Source organism: Eschrichtius robustus, chromosome 3, assembly GCF_028021215.1.
Source record: "Eschrichtius robustus isolate mEscRob2 chromosome 3, mEscRob2.pri, whole genome shotgun sequence".
NCBI lineage: Eukaryota > Metazoa > Chordata > Mammalia > Artiodactyla > Eschrichtiidae > Eschrichtius > Eschrichtius robustus.
In genome coordinates this window covers 58,280,099-58,302,252 of record NC_090826.1, presented here as the reverse complement: position 1 = coordinate 58,302,252, position 22,154 = coordinate 58,280,099, and the positions used below count along the sequence as shown (strand labels likewise).

Sequence of the window (22,154 nt, the reverse complement as noted above, 5' to 3'; positions counted from 1 at the left end):
TTTGGGTTGGGAAGGGCAGACATGTAGTCATGGGTCAGATGAAGTCAAAGGAACTAGAGTTACTATAGTAAACTGAGAGGAAGGGGGTGTTTTCCCCTCTTCAGGCTGGCAGCTGAGTGGAGAAGTGGATGGGAGTCAGACCATAGTGAAGGACATGGAAAAGCAGCAGGGACTATCCAATGTGAGGACAGTAAAAGAAGAGGAGAATCTGATCACAGTGAGGGCAGGGACAATTCTCTGAATCACAGAATGTCCCCAGTTCCCTAGGATAACTAGTGGGGGAGCAAGACAGAAAGACTAGGTGGAATGCATATCAAGACCACAGTGTTTATTAGTTGTAGTTTGGTGACTATGTACTTGTCCTTCAGTCAGTTGTTAACTATGTACTTTATTCTATATGTGGGTTCAGTTATTCCAGACCACCCATCCACCGTGTAGGCAACATTACCTCCTTCAAAATCAACCACGTCCACACCCTTTCTCTCCTTCAAGGATCCAGAGACAAGGATCCCTCCTCTTGCTCCAGGTGAGCCTTTCCTCCTCATCCCTTCATAGTCGTGCTTGATCAGTCCCCTCCCTCCCCCGCCCCCCCCCCCCATACTAGTCCTCTCAAGCCCGTTCAATTTAGTACAAACACGCTTCTGAGTCCATACTGCTCTGGAGCTACTGTTAATACATTCATCGCATCAGTATTGAGAGTACTTGATCATGTGTCAGCATAGCCCCTTTCTTACTTCCCTTCTAGTCTACACTCATCAAAAGACGTCTCCACTCTCAGTCCCCTTCCATTCACTTCTAACTGAACCCCTGGACCGGGACCACCAGTGACCTGCTCCTTGTCACGTTCCACAGATGCATTCCACTTCTTATGTTACAGACCCTCTACAAAGACAGCACAAGGACCCTTGCTTCTCGACACTTGGCCCACGACTCACGATGCTCATTTCTCTACCTTCCCATTCTGCCTCTTTCCTAGGACCATTCCTATTCCAACGGACACCCCCTCACTGACTCCTCGCTGTCTTTAGCAATAGTTTTCAACCCCTTAACAGTGTTCTCAGCATGGGCTGTGTAGTGGAATCACTTGGGAAGCTTTGGAAAATGCTGAGGCCTGGGTCTCCCCCTGCCCTCCCTCCCCCAAAGACCCTGGGTTGTGGCCTGGGAATCAGGATTCTAGCGTGCAACCAAGGCTGAGAACTGTTGCCTTAGAGACTCACCTGGGGCTAGGGAAGGAGTTGGTTAATGGGCTCACTAGATCTCCAAATAGAGCCACTTTTTCTTGTTTTACAAATACTTGTCTTCCTCACATCATTTGAACAAAGGGTTCCTAGGCTAAAAATAACTTTTTTTTCAAGTTTGAAAACTACTGATTGGCAGAATGAAGTCTGAGTTCCATAATAAGGCCTCCTGTGATCTGATCCCACTCTGCATTCCCACATTATTCCAGCCACTCCTCACATCAAGTGTTTCCACAAAGCAACACCCAACATGCTCTTCTCACCTCTGCTTTTGCTCATGTAGCCTGTCTATTTTGAATGTCTTTCGTTTCTCCTGAGCAACTCCTTCCTGTCTTTTAATATGTTTCCTCTATACTCGCATCATGTTTGGTCTCATCTCTGTCGCTGTACTACGTCACTGCATTGCAATGCTTGAATGATGTGTCTGTCCCATCACCTGAGTTTTGAACCCCTTGACAGCCAGGCTGGAGAGCCAGAAAGTGTAGCAGCACACATAGCAGATGACTTCCCCTCTTCCATAATCAGCAGCAGCTCCTCCATAACCGGCAAAGTCCCCTGTAGCCTCAGGGCCTTCCTGGGGCACACTTCTATTCTTTGCTAAACTGGAAACCTGGCCCACCCCTGGTGACGCCATCTGCCATAGTCTCCTCACATTCATCTTCTCGAATTCCACTGGGTCTCAGGAGCAAAGTGGTGTCCTCCTTGGGCTCCACCTGCTTCTGCAGTCTCATGTAAAACAGAAGCCCCTTTGTGTCTCTGAGGCTCGATCTATTGAGATTTTCTTCCCTCTTCCTTTTGTCCCTGAAGACACCTTCCAATTGCTTGGCCACCAAGTGGCTCTGGCACCTGGCTTACAATCTTCCATTCACTCTTCTCTTTTGAATGGCATTGCTTCTCTCTTTCATCTCTCTTTTCTTCCCCTAGTCCATTCTCTCATCTCTCTTAAGTATGATTTGAAATATGTATAATTTTATCTCTACATAAGCTATACAGTTGTGCAAATATGCACACATATTTCTTTATTTGAATGGAAATTCTACTCTAATTATTGGACTGCACTCTTGGTTTCAGCTGCCATTTAGTTTGTATTTGATGGTGTTTGGTTACCTGTAGCATTTTCACAACATTGCTATTTTCTATATTAGGTATATCTTCATAAAGCCACTTCGGTATTAGCAATAAGATTCTTCTTTTAATTCTAAAAAACAAAAAATGACTAAGAATAAGCATCTTACTTGAGGGTTGGTGCAGGCAATCATCTAGGAGATTAGGAAATCAACTAGAATGGAATGCATAATTAAAACCAAACTTTCCGATGCAGAAACTAAGATTTCCATCCCTTACTTTAAAAAGTTATGTGGGAAGTTGATTCAATATCTTTTCAGATTTTCCTCTCCTCTCTATTGCTCTGCCTGTCTCTAATAAGCCGGAACATTACAGAACACTCACACTAGATTCAAGATAAATGGGAGAACCACCCAGGAAGTGAAACTATACACATGTTAAATATGGCAAACCATTATAAGCGGAGATGTCAGTGTGGAAAAGTTTGTAAAACCTAAGGGATGTTTTGTAAAACTTTCCAAGGGGACCATAACCACAGAGAAATATTAAAGAAGAGAATGTCATATAATAAAACTATAATATTTGAGCTCCTCTAATTGTAATGATTCTAAATAAGGTTGAGATGATAGTGGTGGCTCCAGACTTTCCTTATGTAGTTGGAGCAGGAGTCCGGGGAAGTTGTCTTGCAGTTGTGTGGCATGGTGAGAACACCAGTTTTTACTTAGGCTGTGTGCTTATTACGGATCTCTGGGATCAGGTGATGGAAGGAAGAGTGAGAAGCTGTAAACACCTCACTTTTCCTCCTAAGCTACCCCTTGGCACTGCCACTGTGTTGAAAGCACTTTCTGCATTTACGTAAAAATTGATTTGAGCAAAAATGTTGTCCTAGGAGCTTCGAAGAGACTACACTGATCTCTGGCACATTATTATGTGTTAACAATGCACCACAACAGATCAGACTCTTGTATCTGTTTATGCAGCTTCTCTAAGAACTTTTACTAAGTAACAACCAAACTAGCTGCACGGACTTTGCTTGCCCAATTTGACCTTGAACTGTAGGGTAAAAAATAATTTCTTTACACATATTTATACAATGTTTTATAGTTCAGTTTTTTAAATAATTCACACTCCCTTTATATACCTAAAATTAGACCAAATTAGTAAGTTCATGCTATTGAAGAAAAGTTTTTATACAGCATACTGATACAGTGAGAAAAATATATATGTGTGTGTGTGTATATATATATATATATATATATAGATACCACTCTTGTTTTCATTATATTTAAAATTGTTTTGCTCTCCATTTTCCAGTTCTGTTTCTGAAATAAGGCTTTTATAAACAATGTAAAGTTATAGTAAAAACAGTATCTGCTCATATGTAAAATAGTAATATTGGAATTATCTCTAGTTTTATCTTTTTAAAAAGAATGCTTATTTAAATAATTAAATTACCAAAGAATTGTTTTATTTTCTTATTTATTGTTACCAGTAGGAAGTTAATTTTTAGTTCGTAACAAACTTAATGTTATTTAAAATTTTACACTCTCTAGGACATCTTTGGATAATAACACAAATATTAATATGCTTATGCACTACAAGTTGGAACATTAAGATATTTCAAAGGGTTTTATAATCAAGTATATTTTAAAACAACCTAAAATAAAGTTCCATATTAGTTTTCTCACCTCACAAGGGTACCAGGGATATATTTATTAATGTGTAATTTAAAAGCTTAGGTTTTGAGGAAAAAGCCTCCGTAAATTAAAAAAAAATATCACTAGTGTACTTTATTCACAATAGCTCATTCTGAATCTCTCTACTGCATTTTGATTATAAATTGCAAAGAAAGAAGGATTATCTCATGAAGCAAGTGATGGCAAGAAATAGAAACTCAGTACCAATTAGGCAAAGAACATTCACATGTGTTAAATTTGTGCGTCACTGGACGAACTGGGGGACTGCCACATCAAACAACTCTGTTAACCAATTAGAAATAGTGCATCTGGTAAAATTTAGGGTGTCAAAGGCCTTGCTTCCCTCAAAGTCTCGTTTTAAAATAATTAGGCATTGATGTTTATTATACTGATACCATACTGGAAAAAAATGACTGAAGGAGGCCAAGAGGAATGGGCATTGGGGCTGGATGCTAAAACACTAACACGATTGGTATCAAAGTGATGAATTCACACGTTGCCACACTTCTCTTCACATTGATTCAGGGGATTTGCTTGGGTAGAACTTGAGGTAGGTTACGACTTAACTACTGTGAAGAATTCAGGCACTGTAGACAGACTTGAGGGCACAATGAAAAGGCTGGGTAGGGAAAGAGAGAACATGGGCTGAGACGTCAGCTGCGTCTGGACTCCTGGCTTAGTGTTTGGTGACCTTGGGCTGAGCACTTAACCTCTCTAAGCCTTGTGTAAGTCATCTGTAAAATAGGCCACTGAGCTTTTCTGGCAGGATCTTGCAAGGATTAAATGAATGACATTTGTAAAGAGTTTGGCATGGATGGGTACTCATTAAACAGTTTCTTCTGTTTTGTCTTTCTCTCAAGAAAAATGTTGATGAACTTTTCTAGTAAATCACAGAATTGACTACATTTTGATGGTACCAATATATGTCTAAATGAGAAAACAAATTGTACAAAAACTTACTCAGTTCTGAGCGATCTGTTAAATATCCCAATCAAAGAAAGAATTGATAAAATAACGGCAAAGAAAACCATTCCCAATAGAAGCCCAATGTCTTGTTGCCTATTGTCTGAAAGGAAAGAAAAATAATTTTAGGTATAATTTCCATCTATGTGACGCCAGAATCATTGTTCTCTCTACTGTGCTCCAAGTGAAGGTCATTGATCTCAAAGGAAATAGGAAGGGGAAATAAAATTAACCTTTATTGGGCTGTAAAGTGGGCTGTAAAGTGACTGCCCTTCCAAACTGCACGACAATACCTTTTGTTTGAGGGAATTGGGCTGCATGTATCTGATGTCAGTGAATTGAGTCTCTGGCAAATGTGGTCAGCATTAGACATTTTTCTGAGCTTGTGCTTGCATATTTTATATAAAAAAGGTTTAGTGATAAACATCATTAGGTTTGTTCGACACAAGTGAGAATTCCCAATTGCTTGCAACAGAGTCTAAAGCTGGCCACAGTCACAACTGAGTAGTTTTTTTTTTTTTAACCTTTTGTACAAGACAGAAGTTATGTACAACTTGTCACCATTCTTCGAAATTTATTGTTCGTGAATTTTTTCCTGCTGAAAAAGAACATTCACTCTACTTAGAACAATATATGTTATAAGAGAGAAATCCAAATTGCCATATATCTTACACTGACATTTTATTATAAAAACAATGCCTTTTTTGAATTTTGAAGTGGAATTAATCACCTGTAATCTTTAAATAATTATTATATTCAGCATGTGTTACCTACCAGGCTCATCCCATTTTCTCCCTAGTACATGAAAAACCCTATTTTCTATTTTCAAATGTAAACTTTAATTTGGACATGACTTGTCATGCTGGAGTTGGTTCTGAGCCATGCTGGGTATTGGCCCCTTCCATCCTCCTTCCTCCCTCGCTTTGGCAGACGTTTATTGGATACTTACCATGTGTCAGACACTGAATTGGCCCTGCCCTAGTTATTCCCCAGCTGCACCTAACATACACTTGGGCGTCTCCACGCTGTCCAGCCCCTCTCCTAAAGCCACTGGTGGGCCAGGGCCAGTGTGGCATGGAATTAGTGCTTTCCTAGGACTAAAATACTATTGCTAAGGATTTCAAGCAACTAACGGGAGGTACTGGCTTCCACATATCCTTGTGCATTAGTCCTGGAGGAGGATGAGGAATTCCCAAGTTAACATGGGGCCAGGTAAAGGGGTTTGAGGAGTAGAGCAGAGTCACCAAAAGAATAACCTGAGAGATACCTGGGTTCAAACTAGATGCTGCCGCTTATCAGCTCTGTAATATCAGAGCATAATAATGAACTTGCTGAAGCTCAAGTTTCCTCTTCTGTAAAATGATACCTATCTAACAGAGCAGGCATTAGTTCGTAGCCTCCACAATTCCCACAGAAATATCAAGGTGCAGGTCTGTGCAGGCATTTGTAATTAGGGATCTGTGCTGAACCTAAGCACTTGGCCCATAATTGATTCACAACACAAATTCAGAGTACCCTTACATTGCTTCATTTCCTTTATAACACTTGCTGCCACCTTCCTTTTTTTGTTTTGTTTGTGGTTTCCCCCACTCCCACCCCACCCTGTCTGTCTGGAATGGAAGCTCCATGAAGACAGGGGCTTTGTTCATTTTTTTCACTGCTGATTCCGCAGTACTCAGAATAGTGCCTGGCACATAAAATATGTACCTGGTAACATAGAATATTTTTTGAATAAATAAACAGACGTCCAAAGAATATCAATATCACCTGCCAAAGTTTTTATACTATTCTTGCCAGATTTCTATGCAAGGAGATAAATGCTCTACAACCTGATCTAATATCTTTTTTATGCCTAAAACATTTAGGTATGCTTATCAATGGAAAATACTAAGTCATACTAACAAATAAAATGGGAGCTGGTTTGTATAAGAGAAAGAGCACAGACTTCAGGATTTGAAAATTGGATTTGAATTTTAGTTCAAACAAGTTCCTCAACCTCTCTGAGCTCCAGTTTTCCCATCTGTAAAATAGATACATAGCACTTACCTCAACAGGTTGTTTTGAAGATTGATAAAGATTTTGAAGATTGAAAAAGATGATGTATATGAAATTCCTAGCACATGGTAGACACTCAAATAATGGTATTTTTTAGGAAGAATTTTTGAGGTCTTGAGCCCCAGCACCAATTGAAATGAACATGTATCTAACCCAGAGCAAAAGCTGGCAAAATCTACCTAAACCAATCCTTAAATTCAATTTTAAGCAGATTTTTGTTTGATTATTTTCCTATGGAAAGCATGTGGCATATCTTACTGTCAAGAAACTTATGGCTGACACATGATTTTTCAGTATGGAGCATTCAAATGGATGATTAATAAAGACTACTCAACAAACCTAAGCAGTATTTTCTTACCAGAAGTAAGGTGTCCTTCAAAGATGGAAGCAATTAGAAGCCCAGAATTCTGAGTATCATGTTGAAATGATTGCAGTGTGACCTGGGGAACTTTTGAACAAAAAGAAAACAGTGTCAGCTTTTTACTTTTTGCACTCGGGTTACCCAATTTCCTAAGAGAGTTTCTTCACTTGTTTGGAGATGATTAAAGTAAACCAGTAACTTTAATAGGCTGGAAAGATGGAGTAAAAGCAAAAACCTGTGTGTGTGTGTGTGTGTGTGTGTGTGTGTGTGTGTGTGTGTGTTTTCTTCTTCTTTTTATTAAATTGGGTAAATCCTAAAGGAGGAAACATTCAAAGGACAATAAAAACTACCTAGGGTTTGTAAGACTTGAAGGTGTGTCCACTAATTTCATGGGGCTTCTAGGCAACAAATTCCAAGGAGCTTTATTTCATTCACCGAGCCAGAAAAAAACACACAACTGGTCTCTACTTGATTCCTTCCAATAGATGATGCAATAAAGTTTAGGTTTCCTTAAGAACCTCCAAGATGTGTTACTTTTGCCTTTGCACAGTCTTAGAGATGCTGTTCGTGAACAGCCTCTTGGCTTCATATAAGAAGCCCAGTTTTGATTAGCAGACACTTTGAGGTTATAACATAAGGGTGGAATGCCATTAACGACTTCCCTCTGCTCCTTCCCCGTGGGCAAGGATCCTGGCCAGCCCTGTCTACCCATAAAGCCTGTCAGAACACTGCTAATGAAATCTTCTGACCAGGGTGGGGTCAGCTGCCTTGGTAGCTAACTTGTTTTCAGTCTGAACTCAGAAGAGTCCTGGATGGGCTTCCCTGGTGGCTCAGTGGTTAAGAATCCGCCTGCCAATGCAGGGGACACGGGTTTGAACGCTGGTTGGGGAAGATCCCACATGCCGCGGAGCAACTAAGCCCGTGCACCACAACTACTGAAGCCCGCGTGCCTAGAGCCCATGCTCCACAACAAGAGAAGCCACTGAATAAGTAGCCCGCACACCTCACCTCAGTGAAGACCCAATGCAGCCAAAAAAATAATAATGATAATAATAAAATAAAATAAATAAATGTATAAAAGAAAAAAACAGGAGTCCTGGAGTTTCCTTACCCACCTCCCCCCTCCTGATAATTAAAAGCTGCCAGAGGTGACTTCAAGGACACAATTCTCCCAGCTGACAGAAGATATTCCTGAAAATGGTTCTAAACTCTGGACCTCCAAGAGGGCCTCAAGCCCTATTTATTCAGTCATTCTGATTTCAGTGTTCAAATTCTTCTATTAAAAGAATTACTTTGGGGGCCAGGGAGAAATCACAACTTGAGGTGTCCTTAACTGCTACGGAGATATCATAAGCTTGTATAACATGCTATGTGGCCAGGGCAACTCTCTTTGAGAAAAATATCACAGAGTTCCGATAAAAAGATTCCTATGGGTCTTTGGAAATGTTTTAAAAAGGCTGATCTGGGTGCAAACACAGGCTCAATTGAAGAGTAGTTTTCTAAGAACAATGGGTAGGGAATTTTAGAAGATGAAAACATCAGAAAAGCCAAAAGTTCTTTCCTGTGTTTTTATTCTCACTTCTCCACAGCAAGAGGGAAATGTTTCACTGTGAATTGTGACAAATCAGAAACTCTTTCTGGCTCCTCAATGCTTCACTACGTCTCTTTTTTCCATAAGTATGTGGTTGCATCCCCAGTGGTCAACAGCCAGGTTTATTCATCTAAATTAGTATTTTACAGGCTTATGTTCATTCTCAGGGAGCCCAAGCAGGAGTCTGCATCTACATTATTTTACAATTTTAAGAAAAATATTACATTAAAATGTAACACAACTTTCAATTTTGCAAAATCATGGGTTTATAGCATATGTTGCTGGATTATTTTTGTTTTCACTTTTATTATTTTAAAATTAGCATTTTTATTAAAAAATAATATGTGGTGCTGTTGGCTTTTAATACAGGTTAATATAATTCTGTTGTATAAACTACAGGTGGTTATTTGGCAATGAAACATCAGTTATTAATTTGCATCACATAAAAATAATTTTCATATCTGACTAGGGCTTTATTAGCCCTAATAGAGAACAAACATAATCTTCCTTTAGAGTCTTTTTGTTATCATAGTTGCAAATCAACTAGGTGTATTAATTTAAATTAGATTAAAGTCATTTAAAAGAGATGCTTAATTATAAGAGGGTAATTTCACAAAGAATCAGATATCTGAAGTAAGACAATTTATAAACAAAACTGTCAGAGAAGAAATCAAGCCAATGACAAATTTTTTTTATTAATGTTTATTGGAGTATAGTTGCTTTACAATGTTGTGTTAGTTTCTGCTGTACAGCAAAATGAATCAGTTATACGTATATACGCTGTACCTATATCCACTCTTTTTAGATTTCCTTCCCATTTAGGTCACCATAGATCATTGAGTAGAGTTCCCTGTGCTATACAGTAGGTTCTCATTAGTTACCTATTTTATACATGGTAGTGTATATATGTCAATGACAAAATTTTTAAGCGAAGGACTGAAATGAAGCCATATAGACTATTATCTTCATGACATACTGCCACCAAGTGGCTAGGTCATTTCTTCTTAAATCATACTTAATAGTTTTCATTATAAAAGCAGTAACTATAGTAGGAGAAAATAATTTTAATACGAAAAATAAAGGAGAGAGGGAAAAAAACTCTAATACATCCCCTTAATCCACCTGCCATGACTGAAAAACATTGTTTATATCAACACTAATCATCAGTGTATTGCCTAAAATGCTAGAAAAAAATCTCATGGTATTTTCGTTATTTATTTAATATCTGCGGTGTTATGTCTGTAAAAAGACAGTTCTGTCCCTGCAGTGGAATATTAAATTATGCTTTATTACTCTCACAGCATATATTTGAGTATACTCAGAAACCCCAAATCATCTCTAATTTGGTAAGAATTTTTATATAACTTATACACACTGACATTGGACACTAGAGTTAGTCTTCACAGAAGACAGTATGTTTATAGGGAGTTTAGAATGGTTTTAAAAAAAGATGTAGTATCTTGTTCTTGGACAAAACTAGAAGCATAACTACATTCTTTGGCCTACCAAATACCAGCTTAATTTAATCAAATCCACTCAAAAGGAATTAGTTTTAGCAATAATGTATTCCATCTGTTTCTTAGGGATAATGTCAAATCAGTCGCCTCAGCCTTTCCCTCTACGTCTACCATGGGGCAAAGTGTGTTTTGTTATTCTTTTAAAGTGATGATTTATCGAGTACTAGTTATGTTCCAGATACTGTACTAGACTTCACATGCTTTCTCTCATTTAATCCTTACAACAACCCAATCAGGTAGATAGTACTATTGTCCTCATTTTATGGATAAGGAAACAAAGGCATAAAAAGGGTAAATGACTTGTCCAAAGTCACCTAGGTAGAGGTCCAAGAGTGAAAATTCCTACCTGGTTCTGGCATGTAATTTGTGCTGGTCACTGGCTCCATTAATTAATAATCTCACTTTTGTAGCAGGATGGCTCCAGGTGGGGTAGCTGAGTCAGCCTTGCAAGCAGTGCTCCCATGCTGAGACTTAGCCATTGCTCCCTGGAGGCTGGGCAGTGTGTTGGAGCTGCCTGGCCTTGTAGGGCTCAGAACCCACACAATGGACGATGGTTGGGCTAACCCATTGAGCACTGATTCTCAGACTCTTCCAGCCTAGAGTTATCTTCTTCTGAACACCAACTATTTCCCTTTTATACAAGCAATACATGCTAATTGTAGGATGCTTGAAAAGTGTAGAAGAGTATGAAAAAGAAAATACAATTTTACATTTGTTCACAAACTAGAAACAATCATTTTTTTGCATTTGTTAACAGTCTTTTGTGTATATCTGTACCCTAGCTGAGATCATGCTCTTTACTAAATACTGTGGGATTTTAAAATTTAATATTATATCATGAACATTTTAAAATTTTATTAAAAATTGTTCAGAATCATCATACTAATGGCAATTTAATATTTCATGATGTTTGTACTCTGTTTATTCAGTCATCCCCCATTGAGAAAGTGTATAGCTTGGTGATTTCAAACACCAGCTTTGGATTCAGATGAAACTTAGTTCAAATCCCGGCTCTACCACTTGGAGTTGCTAGACCCTGGGCAAGTTGCTTAACTGCTTTGTGACTCAGTATCTTCATTTGTAGAATTGGATAATAACAATGCTTCATTCATCAGGTTTGATGAGATAGTTCATACAAAGCGCTTAGTACCATGCCTTATACAAATTAAAAACTTAATAAGCGTTAGCTATGGCTATGATTGGACTTTCAGATTGTTAACAAATTCTTACTTTTATAATTAGCTTTTAAATAAATATCATTGTACATAAGACTCCTTTCCATAGCTCTGCTTATTTCCTAAGGCTAGATTTCTATAAGTGGAATTACTGGGCCAAAGAGTATGGATATTTATAAGGCTCCTTTGTTTATTTTTGTCCTTGCCAGTCTTGGTGTCAGAGCCACACTAATCAAGGCCTGCATCTTAGAGGTTTGACCAGAGCTGACACAGGGACCTTTCTAGACCTTTCTCTTTCAGAAGTTTCTAGATATTTAAGAAAGAGGAGCCATATTAAAGGTGTGTTTTTCAAGTTAGTGAAGGTTTCTTTTCCTATCTTGTTTTTCTTAAAACACAAACATCTCCTTTTGATTTCTTTCTTTCTATTCTCCTTCTTCTAATAATCTCAGCTATTCACAGCATTTACATGCTATCTCGCTAGGCCAGTTTAGCTCTATGGTTGGAATTCAATATTATTGGGCCAAGGGTGAAGATTTGACCCCAGTCCACATCAGATGGCAAAGCAAAAGACAGTGGCCAGACCTATCAAATAGGCACCAGAAGCCCAGGGCAGAGAAAACAATACATCAGAACAAACTCTTTACCACACCTCGAAAAACAAGTCAAACGATGAATCATTTCATGAGTTACCATGTTATCCTTGTATATTAATGATAGGAGGTCGTGCCTAGGCATATTCAAGGGACCGTCTTCATGCTTATATTCCTAGGCTGTAAGTACTTGGTACATAGAGAGTAAAGAAGGTAAGAAATATGTATATGGCAATCATATTGTTAAAGAGAAAGAATAAGAGAAGGAAAAGGTAAAAAGCAGCAGCCACCTAGACGTTTTCTTGAGTGACATGGACCACACAGAGGTGAGGGTCTGATGTCAAAGTGTAGCAAAATTCTATGTGCAAGAATGGGCAGCTTCCAAGTTTTACCCAGTGGTTTAGGATTCTTCAAAGGTGCAACCTTGCTGTCAAGCCAGCATGTACCTGTTCCTGAGTCTGAACAGTCTAGTGGACATTTGCCATTTTTCAGTTGCCCAGCAGCAGGACTTACTCTGTGGACATCCTAGTGTAGGTAGGAGGCCAGTAGGGCTTCCCACTGTGGTAGCCTCAATGGAGCAGAGACTCCCTCTCCCCACAGCCAGCAAGTAGCTGCAAGCAGATGACCTAAGGCTAGCTCATCAGATGCCCTCTTCCCCACCTCGCACAGGACACACAGCTCCAGGAAATCGCTTAGAATCCAATATGAGTGCAGCAGCTATATCCAGGGTCTGGTAACAGCAGCACCAGTGGAGCGTCCAGGGCACAGGGCAGGCAGTGGCAGTGACCACAGTGCCAGCTGCAGTTCTCACCAGATTCTTCCTAGGCTGCGATTTTGGCTGTGGTTCTAGTTCCTGCAGTCCCTTGGATCCTGCTCGTGATCATTTTGCCAGCCTTTCTACCACTTTCCAGCTATCTTTCCCATAATTCCCTTCCTGCTTAAGAGAACCAGATTTTATTTCTTTTGCTTGCACCTAATCGCAGTGAAAAACTGTGTAGTTGGTAAAAATTGCAATTGTTGGTAGTGGGTGGTTAGGTGAGGAGACATGGTAGGACAATAATGACCCCACAAAGATGACCATGCTCTAATCCCTGGAATTTGTGTAATAGATTACCTTATATGGCAAAAGGGATTTGAGATGGAGAGATGATCCTAAATTACAGGGGCAAAATTTCAAGGGTCTTTGTAAGAAGGAGGCAGAAGGGTCAGAGAAAGAGATTGGCAGATGCTATACTTCTGGCTTTGAAGAAGAAAAATGAGGCTGCAAGCCAAGAAATGCAGGCAGCCTCTAGAGTCTGGAAAGCACACTGAAACTGACTCTCTCCTAGAGCTTCTGGAAGGAACACAGTCCTGCCAATGCCTTGGTTTTGGCCCAGTGATATTTATTTTGGATTTCTCACCTCCATAACTGCTAGATAATACCTTTGTATTGTTTTAAGTTACTGAATTTAAGCTAACATTTTACAGAAGCAATAGGAAACTAATACAGGAGATTATTACTTCCTCATGAAAAAGCATAATCTTTATTCTCTATTACTGGATTGCAAACCTCAGAGAAATTGTGAAACTCTTATGAATTGCTTTCTATTCTACAAAACCCTGGTGGTTTATTAGGGACAGGACCCAAAGATTAAATAAATCCAGATGAAGGGTCTAAAATGATTAGTATTTCAAGGAACATTGTGTATATGTTTAACCCAGTTTAGTAACCACAAATCTACAAATTTATAATCCATCTCAATATGAATGAATCAGAAATCTCTAATTACAAATGACAGAATTTTTGCAAGAGTACATTCTGTGGGCCACTCCTAATTTGCATTATATTTAATACCACCTATATTTGGTTCCATTGATATAACATTTGTTTTAGTGGCTAAAAAGCCACTAAAAGTCCTGGAAGATTAGTGAGAATCTTTGAGTCACTGGTAATGCAACAACAAACAGTATTTTGTGAGAACAAAGTATGATGTGGTTTAATATCTTGCTTATACTTGCCTTCCTCTGGAGAATTGTCAAAAAAAAAAGAAGAATATGATTTCTCTGGGAAACTTTTCTACTGCAAGTTGTAATTCAAGCAAGTTAGTCATTATGAAATGTGACTGCCCTTCCCTCAGGCTTCTGACTTGTCTTTAAAGGGATTATAGAGCCTCTACCTTTTCTTCATTAAAAAGGGATCTGTATTACAAAGCAGAATTGAAAAACATTCCTGCCAGGAAGACCTCGTCTCACATTGGTAGTAGGGAATTCATGTTCACATTTTCAGTGTTGGTTTTTTATGCTGACAAACCATCTTCTCCCCTTTGGGGCTCTTTCTGTACTGCTTAAAGACCCCAGGAATTTTTACAGCGACTATCCAGGTTGGTGGTCTAGAAGCTGCCATTTCAGCAGCCCCTTGGAGGTCTTCAGAGCCTCTGCTGAAACCTCACACCCAGAGGCAGGGGAGGGTGTAGGCAGAGGGGGTAATGTGGGACGTGATGGTTTACTGGAGCCTCGGTCCTGCATCCCGTGCTTCTTGGGATCCTGGGCTGCCAAGAGAGTTGGGGTGCCCAGTGACTGAGGAAGCGGTGGGCAGGAGGAAAAGGAGTAGAGAGGGAACCGGACAGTACTAGAGAGAGTGGCCTGAGACTCTCATGTACCCACCCTTTTCTGGCCCCCAGAACCACTCTTACCAAGGCAATGGCTTGGGCACTCTGTTCTCCCCCTTTCTGTCCACATTTCCTACCCACACCCTTCATAACACTTCTCCCTCTTAAAGGGTGTGTCCAACTTCCAGAATACTGGTTTTTACACTTCGCTGCAGAAGTATCACTAGACTAGAGGCTGAGGAATCTGTATTTTAAACTAGTACCAAGCATTTCTAATGTAGGTGGTCCACAGACCCCACTCTGAGAAGCATTGCTTTCAAGACATTTTCCTGAGCCAGGGCCAGCTGGAAAAACACGCTATGCATTTCCCTGTGGTGCCTTGTCTTGGGCAAGGTCACCTTTCCCATCTATACTTTGTCCTCATCTCAGACTGCACTGTCCTATCCCAAGGTTTCTATTGTTTCATTCTCATCACTTTAACCCAAACGTGCTTCCACATCTTGTATTCATTGCCAAAGTAGAAATAGTTGATAGCATCTTACAGTTCCCTCTTCTCTCATTTATTTGCATTTCATAATAAGCATTACATTAAATGAAGTTATGTTGGCATATTAGCTAATGTGTAGAGGAGAATATGGTTAGGTGGCCCAGGGGAGGTTGACATGGCACCTTCCTAGCTCTCTTAGGAAGGAGACCAGCAGAGCTACAGGGTGAGTGCTGGAATCCTACAGCCTGAGCTCTGCCCTGGCCCTACCATTTCCCAGCTTTATAATGTTCAGCCAACTGCTTAACCTCCCTGAGCCTCATCTCTTCATCTGCACAGTTGGAATAACAGTTTTATAGGGCTGCAGTGATGAGTAAAATCCTTATCGCGGTGCCCAACACACAATAAGCATCCAGTAAATGTTAGCTATATTATTTATTATCCTGAAGTCACCTGGATGCAATCACTGAATTAGCCTCTTGTTATTATACCAGTATAGAAAAATGTGAGTCTCTAATCTAGAGAAATTTCTCCTATGTGATTGTTAAAGCCCAAGAGTAAGTAATCAACTAAGGTTGATTTTTTTTTTTTTCTTTTTTAGTACAGGAGTCCCCCCTTATCCAACGTTTTGCTTTCCTTGGTTTGTTGCCTTGGTCAACTGGGTCCAAAAATATTAAATGGAAAATTCCAGAAATAAACAATTCTTAAGTTTTAAATTGCGCACCATTCTGAGTAGTGTGATGAAATCTCACGTTGTCCAGCTCTGTCCCACCCCAGATGGGAATCATCCATGGATCTGGCCTGTTAGTCACTTAGTAGCTATCTTGGTTATCAGAACACCGTCTTGGTTATCATGGTGCTTGTGTTCAAGTGACCCTTATTTTACATGATAATGGCCCAAAGTACAAGTGCAGTGATGCTGGCAATTTGGATATGCCAAAGAGAAGCCCTAAAGTGCTCCCTTTAAGTGAAAAGATGCAAGTTCTCGACTTATTAAGGAAGGAAAAATAATCCTATGCTGAGGTTGCTAACTTGTACGGTAAGAATGAATCTTCTATCCTTGAAATTGTGAAGAGGGAAAAAGAAATTTGTGCTAGTTTTGCTGTCATACCTGAAACTGCGAAAGTTACAGCTATAGAGTGTGATAAGTGCTTAGTTAAGATGCAAAAGGCATTAAATTTCCATAAGATATTTTGAAAGAGAGAGACTATGTTCACATAGCTTTTACTATAGTATATTGTTATAGTTGTTCTATTTTATTACTAGCTATTGTTGTTAATCTCTTGCTGTGCCTAATATAGAAATTAAACTTTATCATAAGTGTGTATGTACTGGAAAAAAAACATAGCATATATAAGGTTCAATACTATCCGTGGTTTCAGGCACCCACTGGGGGGCTTGGAATATATCTCCCACCTGTAAGGGGGGACTACTGTGTAAGGCTTTGTTTTCCATTGAAGTCTAAATACTCTAAGGAAGGAAAAGGTAACACGTCATTTAACCCTTATTATAATTGAGTTCCTTTGGTTTCTTTTGGAGACCAGGTTTTTAAAGACCAAGGAAAGGCACTATCCAGAGGGAAAGTGATACAGAAGAATGCTAGGGGCCTGCAGGAAAAGCCATACCTACTTCATGATTTGTCCTGCTGTGCCATCTGGGCATAATTTTGAAAACACATTGTTTCAGGATGAATCAATTTAGTGATACACATATGAGAATTTTAGAGAACAAAAACAGGAAATTCCTGCATAGAGGGTGAAGTATTGCCTGGGCTGTGTTTCTTCATAAATAAATAAACCTTAATTACTGGGAAAGTTTAGCCAAAAAACCCCATTATTAAACAAGTTGGTTATGAAACAATTCAAACTTCAGTTGTGAGGTTTGATTCTTACTGCTTGTATTTCTATATTTATAATGTTATATACTTTTATATTGGCTGTCTTCTCTAGAATTAAGGGATCTTTGTCTCCTTTGCTCACTGAGGTTCTGCAAGTACCTAGCAAGTGCCTGGTGCATGGTAGAGGATACATGAATACTTCATGAACAACTTAAATGAATTGCTGTCTTTTCATGGATACCTTTTTAAAAAGAAATTGATATTAAAGATTTACTGAAAAGCAGTTTGGCAACTTGCATCAAACATCTTAAAATGTGCTTAACTCTTGATCCAAAAAGACCTAAAGACATAAGGAGAGTTCATATACAAAGCTATTCAAAGAAGTTTATTGATAATGGAAAAAATGCAATAACCTAGATATTGTTTAAATAGAGAAATGATTAAATGGTACTACATCCATAAACTGGAATGCACCCATTAATAGGTTTTTAAATTCAACAAGGTAGATTAAGTAAGAAAGTCAGGATATAAAACAGTACATATACCACAGCATCAACCATTTAAAAAATATGTGCATAGGAAAAAACTAGTATTAAATCCATTAAAATGTAAACAACACATTTCTAGGTTGCATATTACAACAGACTTGCATTGCTTTTACAAATAGAAAAAAAGAGATAAGTTTTTGAAAAGATTTAATACTAGCACTTTCCCTAACACACTTTCCCTGTTTCTTCTTTAATGTGTCTTAGAAAGGAATTTGTACCAAGAGAATAGTTTATGGTTCCTCTTAGCTAACATGTTAAACATGGATAGATGCAAGTTTTCAGGGCTATTTCATCTTAACTGGCATTTTTGCCTCTTAAGTGGTTTTTTCCCCCTTAGAAAACAAAGACTTTACGTTTAGAATTGTTGCGGGGTAGCTGATGTTCCTGTTTCTTCTATGTGAGGTTTACGGCCTTTACTTTTAAAGGAGAACATTTGTGGTCCTATACAGTAGTCCCTTGGTATCTATGGGGGATTAGTTCCAGGACCCCTCCCCCCACGGATACAAAAATCCGAGGAAGCTCGAGTCCCTTAATTAAAATGGAGTAGTATTTTCCCATAACCTATGCACATCCTTCCGTATACTTTAAATCATCTCTAGATTATTTATAATGCCCAGTACAATGTAAATGATATGTAAATAGTTGTAAATACAATGTAAATGCTATGTAAATAGTTGCTGGTGTGAGGCAAATTCAAGCTTTGCTTTTGGAACTTTCCAGACTTTTTTTCCCCAAATATTTTCTATCTATGGTTGGTTGAATCTGTGGATGTGGAACCCATGAATATGGAGAGCTGACTGTACTTAACCTATAGGATATTTTAGTAAGCTGTTCCTCCACTTTGATGTATAGTTGACCCTTGAACAACACAGAGGTTGGGGTGCTGACCCGCCACACAGCCAGAAATCCCCATATAATTTATAGTTGGCCCTCAGTATTCTTGGTTCCACTGCATCCCAGTTTTGCACCCATGGATTCAACCAACCACAGATTGTGTAGTACTGTAGCATTTATTGAAAAAAATCTGTGTATAAGTGAATCTGCAGAGTTCAAACACATGTTGTTAAAGGGTCAACTGTAATTGGTTAAAGAAAGAAATTGATGAGATTACTGAGGGCTGGTGGTGAGTAAGAAAACTCATGTTCTCCTTTAACTGCTGTTTACCCACTAGCAATGAAGCAAATCATGCTTCAGTTTCCTCATTTGTAAAATGATGCCAATTACACTACCAAATATGACTAATGTAAAGATCAAACAAGCTTTTGTATAGTAGTACTTTGTGAGTGGTAAGTAAATGTTAATTATCAATTTGAATAATCTTGCTAAGCAATTCTAGATTTCATTAAAATAGATTATCAACTAAATTCTGACTATTCTAAAATGGCATCTAAAGTCCTAAGAATTTTAACAATATCAACTTAAAACAGAATACCTTAAATTAAAAAATTACTTTAAAAAAAGAGAACTGATAACCAGTATTGTAAATTATTCCCTTAATAATGTGTTTCTGAGATTTTGGCAGTAGGGGGCACCAAAAGAACTTCTTAGCTTGTCTGGCTCTTGGCACCTTCTACTTATTTGGTGTCCATCAATATTTATAATGTATGTCAAAGTGTTTTGAAAACATAAAACACAATTCCAAGATGTTGTATTATAGTAAGAACGATATTAACAATACTGTGATTGCAATTAAGTACTTCAGTTCTGAAAAAAAAATTTTTAATCTAGTGTATAAGCTACCTACAGTAGGGAGACATCTTCAGGATAATGGGGCCACTATGGAGTATTATGAAAATTACTATAGATTCATTTTATTATTTGCTTACAATTGAGTCTATTTGGCTAAGATTTTATTGAATCACGTGTAAATGACTAGAAAATTAAACGAATAATATTAAGAGCAGGAAAATACCTAAAGATAATAGCTCAGCTAGATTTTATTGAGAAGAGAATAACGTAATCCCATGCATACTAAACAAGCACCCCCAGGTGGTTTTTATTGGTTTTTATGCCCTGGAATGTTTGAGAACCATTACATAAATTGTAGTCAGCCTTAACAAAATCAAAGGAAAATGACATTTAAATGTTATCACCTGCCCTAGAATAGTTTTGTCGATTTTGATACAAATTAAGGAGAAAAAAATATATACTTAGAAAAGAGACAGAAGTCAAAAGAGAAGCCTAAGCGATTAAATATGTAAATACACTCACCTATTTCAGGAGTTTTATGAAAAAAGGGTGAACTCCAGGACTGCCAGTACCTTTTAGCTTTTTCTTGACATCTTACTTGAAATACGTACTTAGTGTTTGGCTGCAAGTAGAATTCTGACTGTTGCACGTATGTAAAATTGGTGTCAAATTCTCTAACCTAAAATGGATGAATAACCATAGTGAAATACCATAAAGAAATGATGCAGTGTGCTTTTAAAACAATTATTCCATTTAGCAGAAATGTATGGACACTTACTATGTTCCAGGACCCTGGGAAAACAGAGAGGAATAGGCTACTTTGTATAAAAGAAGGCCAAAGATAATCAAATACATGTTATTTAACCTTAAAAGTGAAATACATGTTGCTTAGTGTTTGACAACTCTTTCAAGCTTTTAAATATCAAGAAATTCCAAAATGTAATATATTCTTAATTTTGGAACAGCTGATTTTAATAGGGTGGGAGAAAGGGGGACATAATAGCAATTGTTTGAATTCAGTCTTTCTTCCCTCCTCTCTCTCTCTCTCTCTGCAGTTGCATATTTAGATCAATAGTTCTTCCTGAATGATGAAATAATTTCACTTGTGAATGATGACTTTTGGAAACAATTACCTACAAACTAAGCTGTTAAATTGGTCCTTATTGCAGATCTATGCATTCTACAAGGATATATGTATCCTTTCTCATATATATATGAGAAAACAAAACAAAACATTTAAGACTGTTGAAACGTGAAAATCCAATGGAAGATAAGCAAGAAAATAGCTGAAGGATAAACTTAAAAATCATTTTTCTGGGACTACAACCTGCTATAAAATATAATGAAAAAGGACCCCCAGACAAGCTGGTTCAGATGGGGGAGAAAAACCAAGGCATTTACACAGCGCCTTAGTGTGTTGTAATAGTGGATCTACTGAAAAAAGTGAAGCACAATTGAAACGTAAACATAAAAAAAGTCTAGAAATGCATTTATTCAGCAACTGGGAGAAAACAGTTACCATGAAAGAGAAAGTTAAAACTATCACGATTAAAACACACACACACACACACACACACACAACAAGGTATACATGTCATATAGAGATTCTAATGTTTTTTGTTTTTTTTTTAAAAGGTCAAGTTTTTTTTTTTTTTAATTTATTTATGGCTGTGTTGTGCCTTCGTTTCTGTGCGAGGGCTTTCTCTAGTTGTGGCAAGAGGGGGCCACTCTTCATCACGGTGCGCGGGCCTCTCACTATCGCGGCCTCTCTTGCTGCGGAGCACAGGCTCCAGACGTGCAGGCTCAGTAATTGTGGCTCACGGGCCCAGTTGCTCCGTGGCGTGTAGGATCTTCCCAGACCAGGGCTCGAACCCGTGTCCCCTGCATTGGCAGGCAGATTCTCAACCACTGCGCCACCAGGGAAGCCCTAGAGATTCTAATGTTAAAACCCAGTCTTAACATAAATCTTTAAAACTTGCAATGCGTTGAAAACGTAAAAATCATAAAAATATCTGTTTTGGGATATCACGTTTCCTGAAAGATATCATTCAGAGTTTCCGTAAGCCACATTTCTACCCACGGCCCTTGAAATTTTCTGCTCTTCTAAATATGACTGAAGGCCCTTAGAGTCTACTGGGATCCAGGAGAGATTTTATTAGTGCCAAAAGTTTGACTTCCATAGGCACCCTGCTTCATATGAGCTTCTTTTGGAGGGGAGTCGCGGTTCTCCAATATGTCTCTTGCCATTATGTTTATAGATAAGTCCTCTAAGAAGAGAAATACCCTAAAGTACAGCCAGAGTTCTAGAATAGAAAGAATAATTTTATGGAACTGTTAACAGTTGTTTCTACTAAGAGGCCAACCAGTTGCCTGCTTAGGGCCTTGCAAGCTGAAGATGGTACCTTCAAAATGATACTTTCAGAGGCTACAATGGACGTCGAGAGAGCTGGACCTAACTGTGTTCCTATGCAGAGGGTATGACCTCAAGGGCCAGAAATATAACTTTATTTTTATAGCAGCTGCTTTCTTTTTAGAGCCTCAATTCTGAAGGCGTGAGGCCTGGACACAATCTCCATCACTTTGAGGTACCTCTTTTCTTAGGGTTACACCTAAATTTCTGGGAGCATCCTTGGGTGAAGGGGAGAATCTCAACCTATTCAGAGCTCTATAATCCCAGCTTCCTCTGACTCCCAACCCGGGGCATGGCCCAGAATGAGGGGTCCTGCTCAGTAACCATCCAAGTCTAAACTCTTTTT

At 38.6% G+C, this 22,154-nt stretch overlaps 1 protein-coding gene across 1 annotated transcript in view; it reads right to left on the bottom strand.

Moving 5' to 3' along the window:
- IL23R (interleukin 23 receptor) overlaps positions 1-22,154 on the bottom strand; it is a 52,567-nt gene that overhangs the window by 1,870 nt on the left and 28,543 nt on the right. Inside the window, exons 6-9 of the mRNA XM_068538006.1 lie at positions 19,921-20,077; positions 7,377-7,466; positions 4,961-5,066; positions 2,346-2,436 (exon numbers count right to left, since the gene is read on the bottom strand). Coding sequence (XP_068394107.1) covers positions 2,346-2,436; positions 4,961-5,066; positions 7,377-7,466; positions 19,921-20,077 — 444 coding nt within the window. The remainder of the gene's footprint in view (positions 1-2,345; positions 2,437-4,960; positions 5,067-7,376; positions 7,467-19,920; positions 20,078-22,154) is intronic.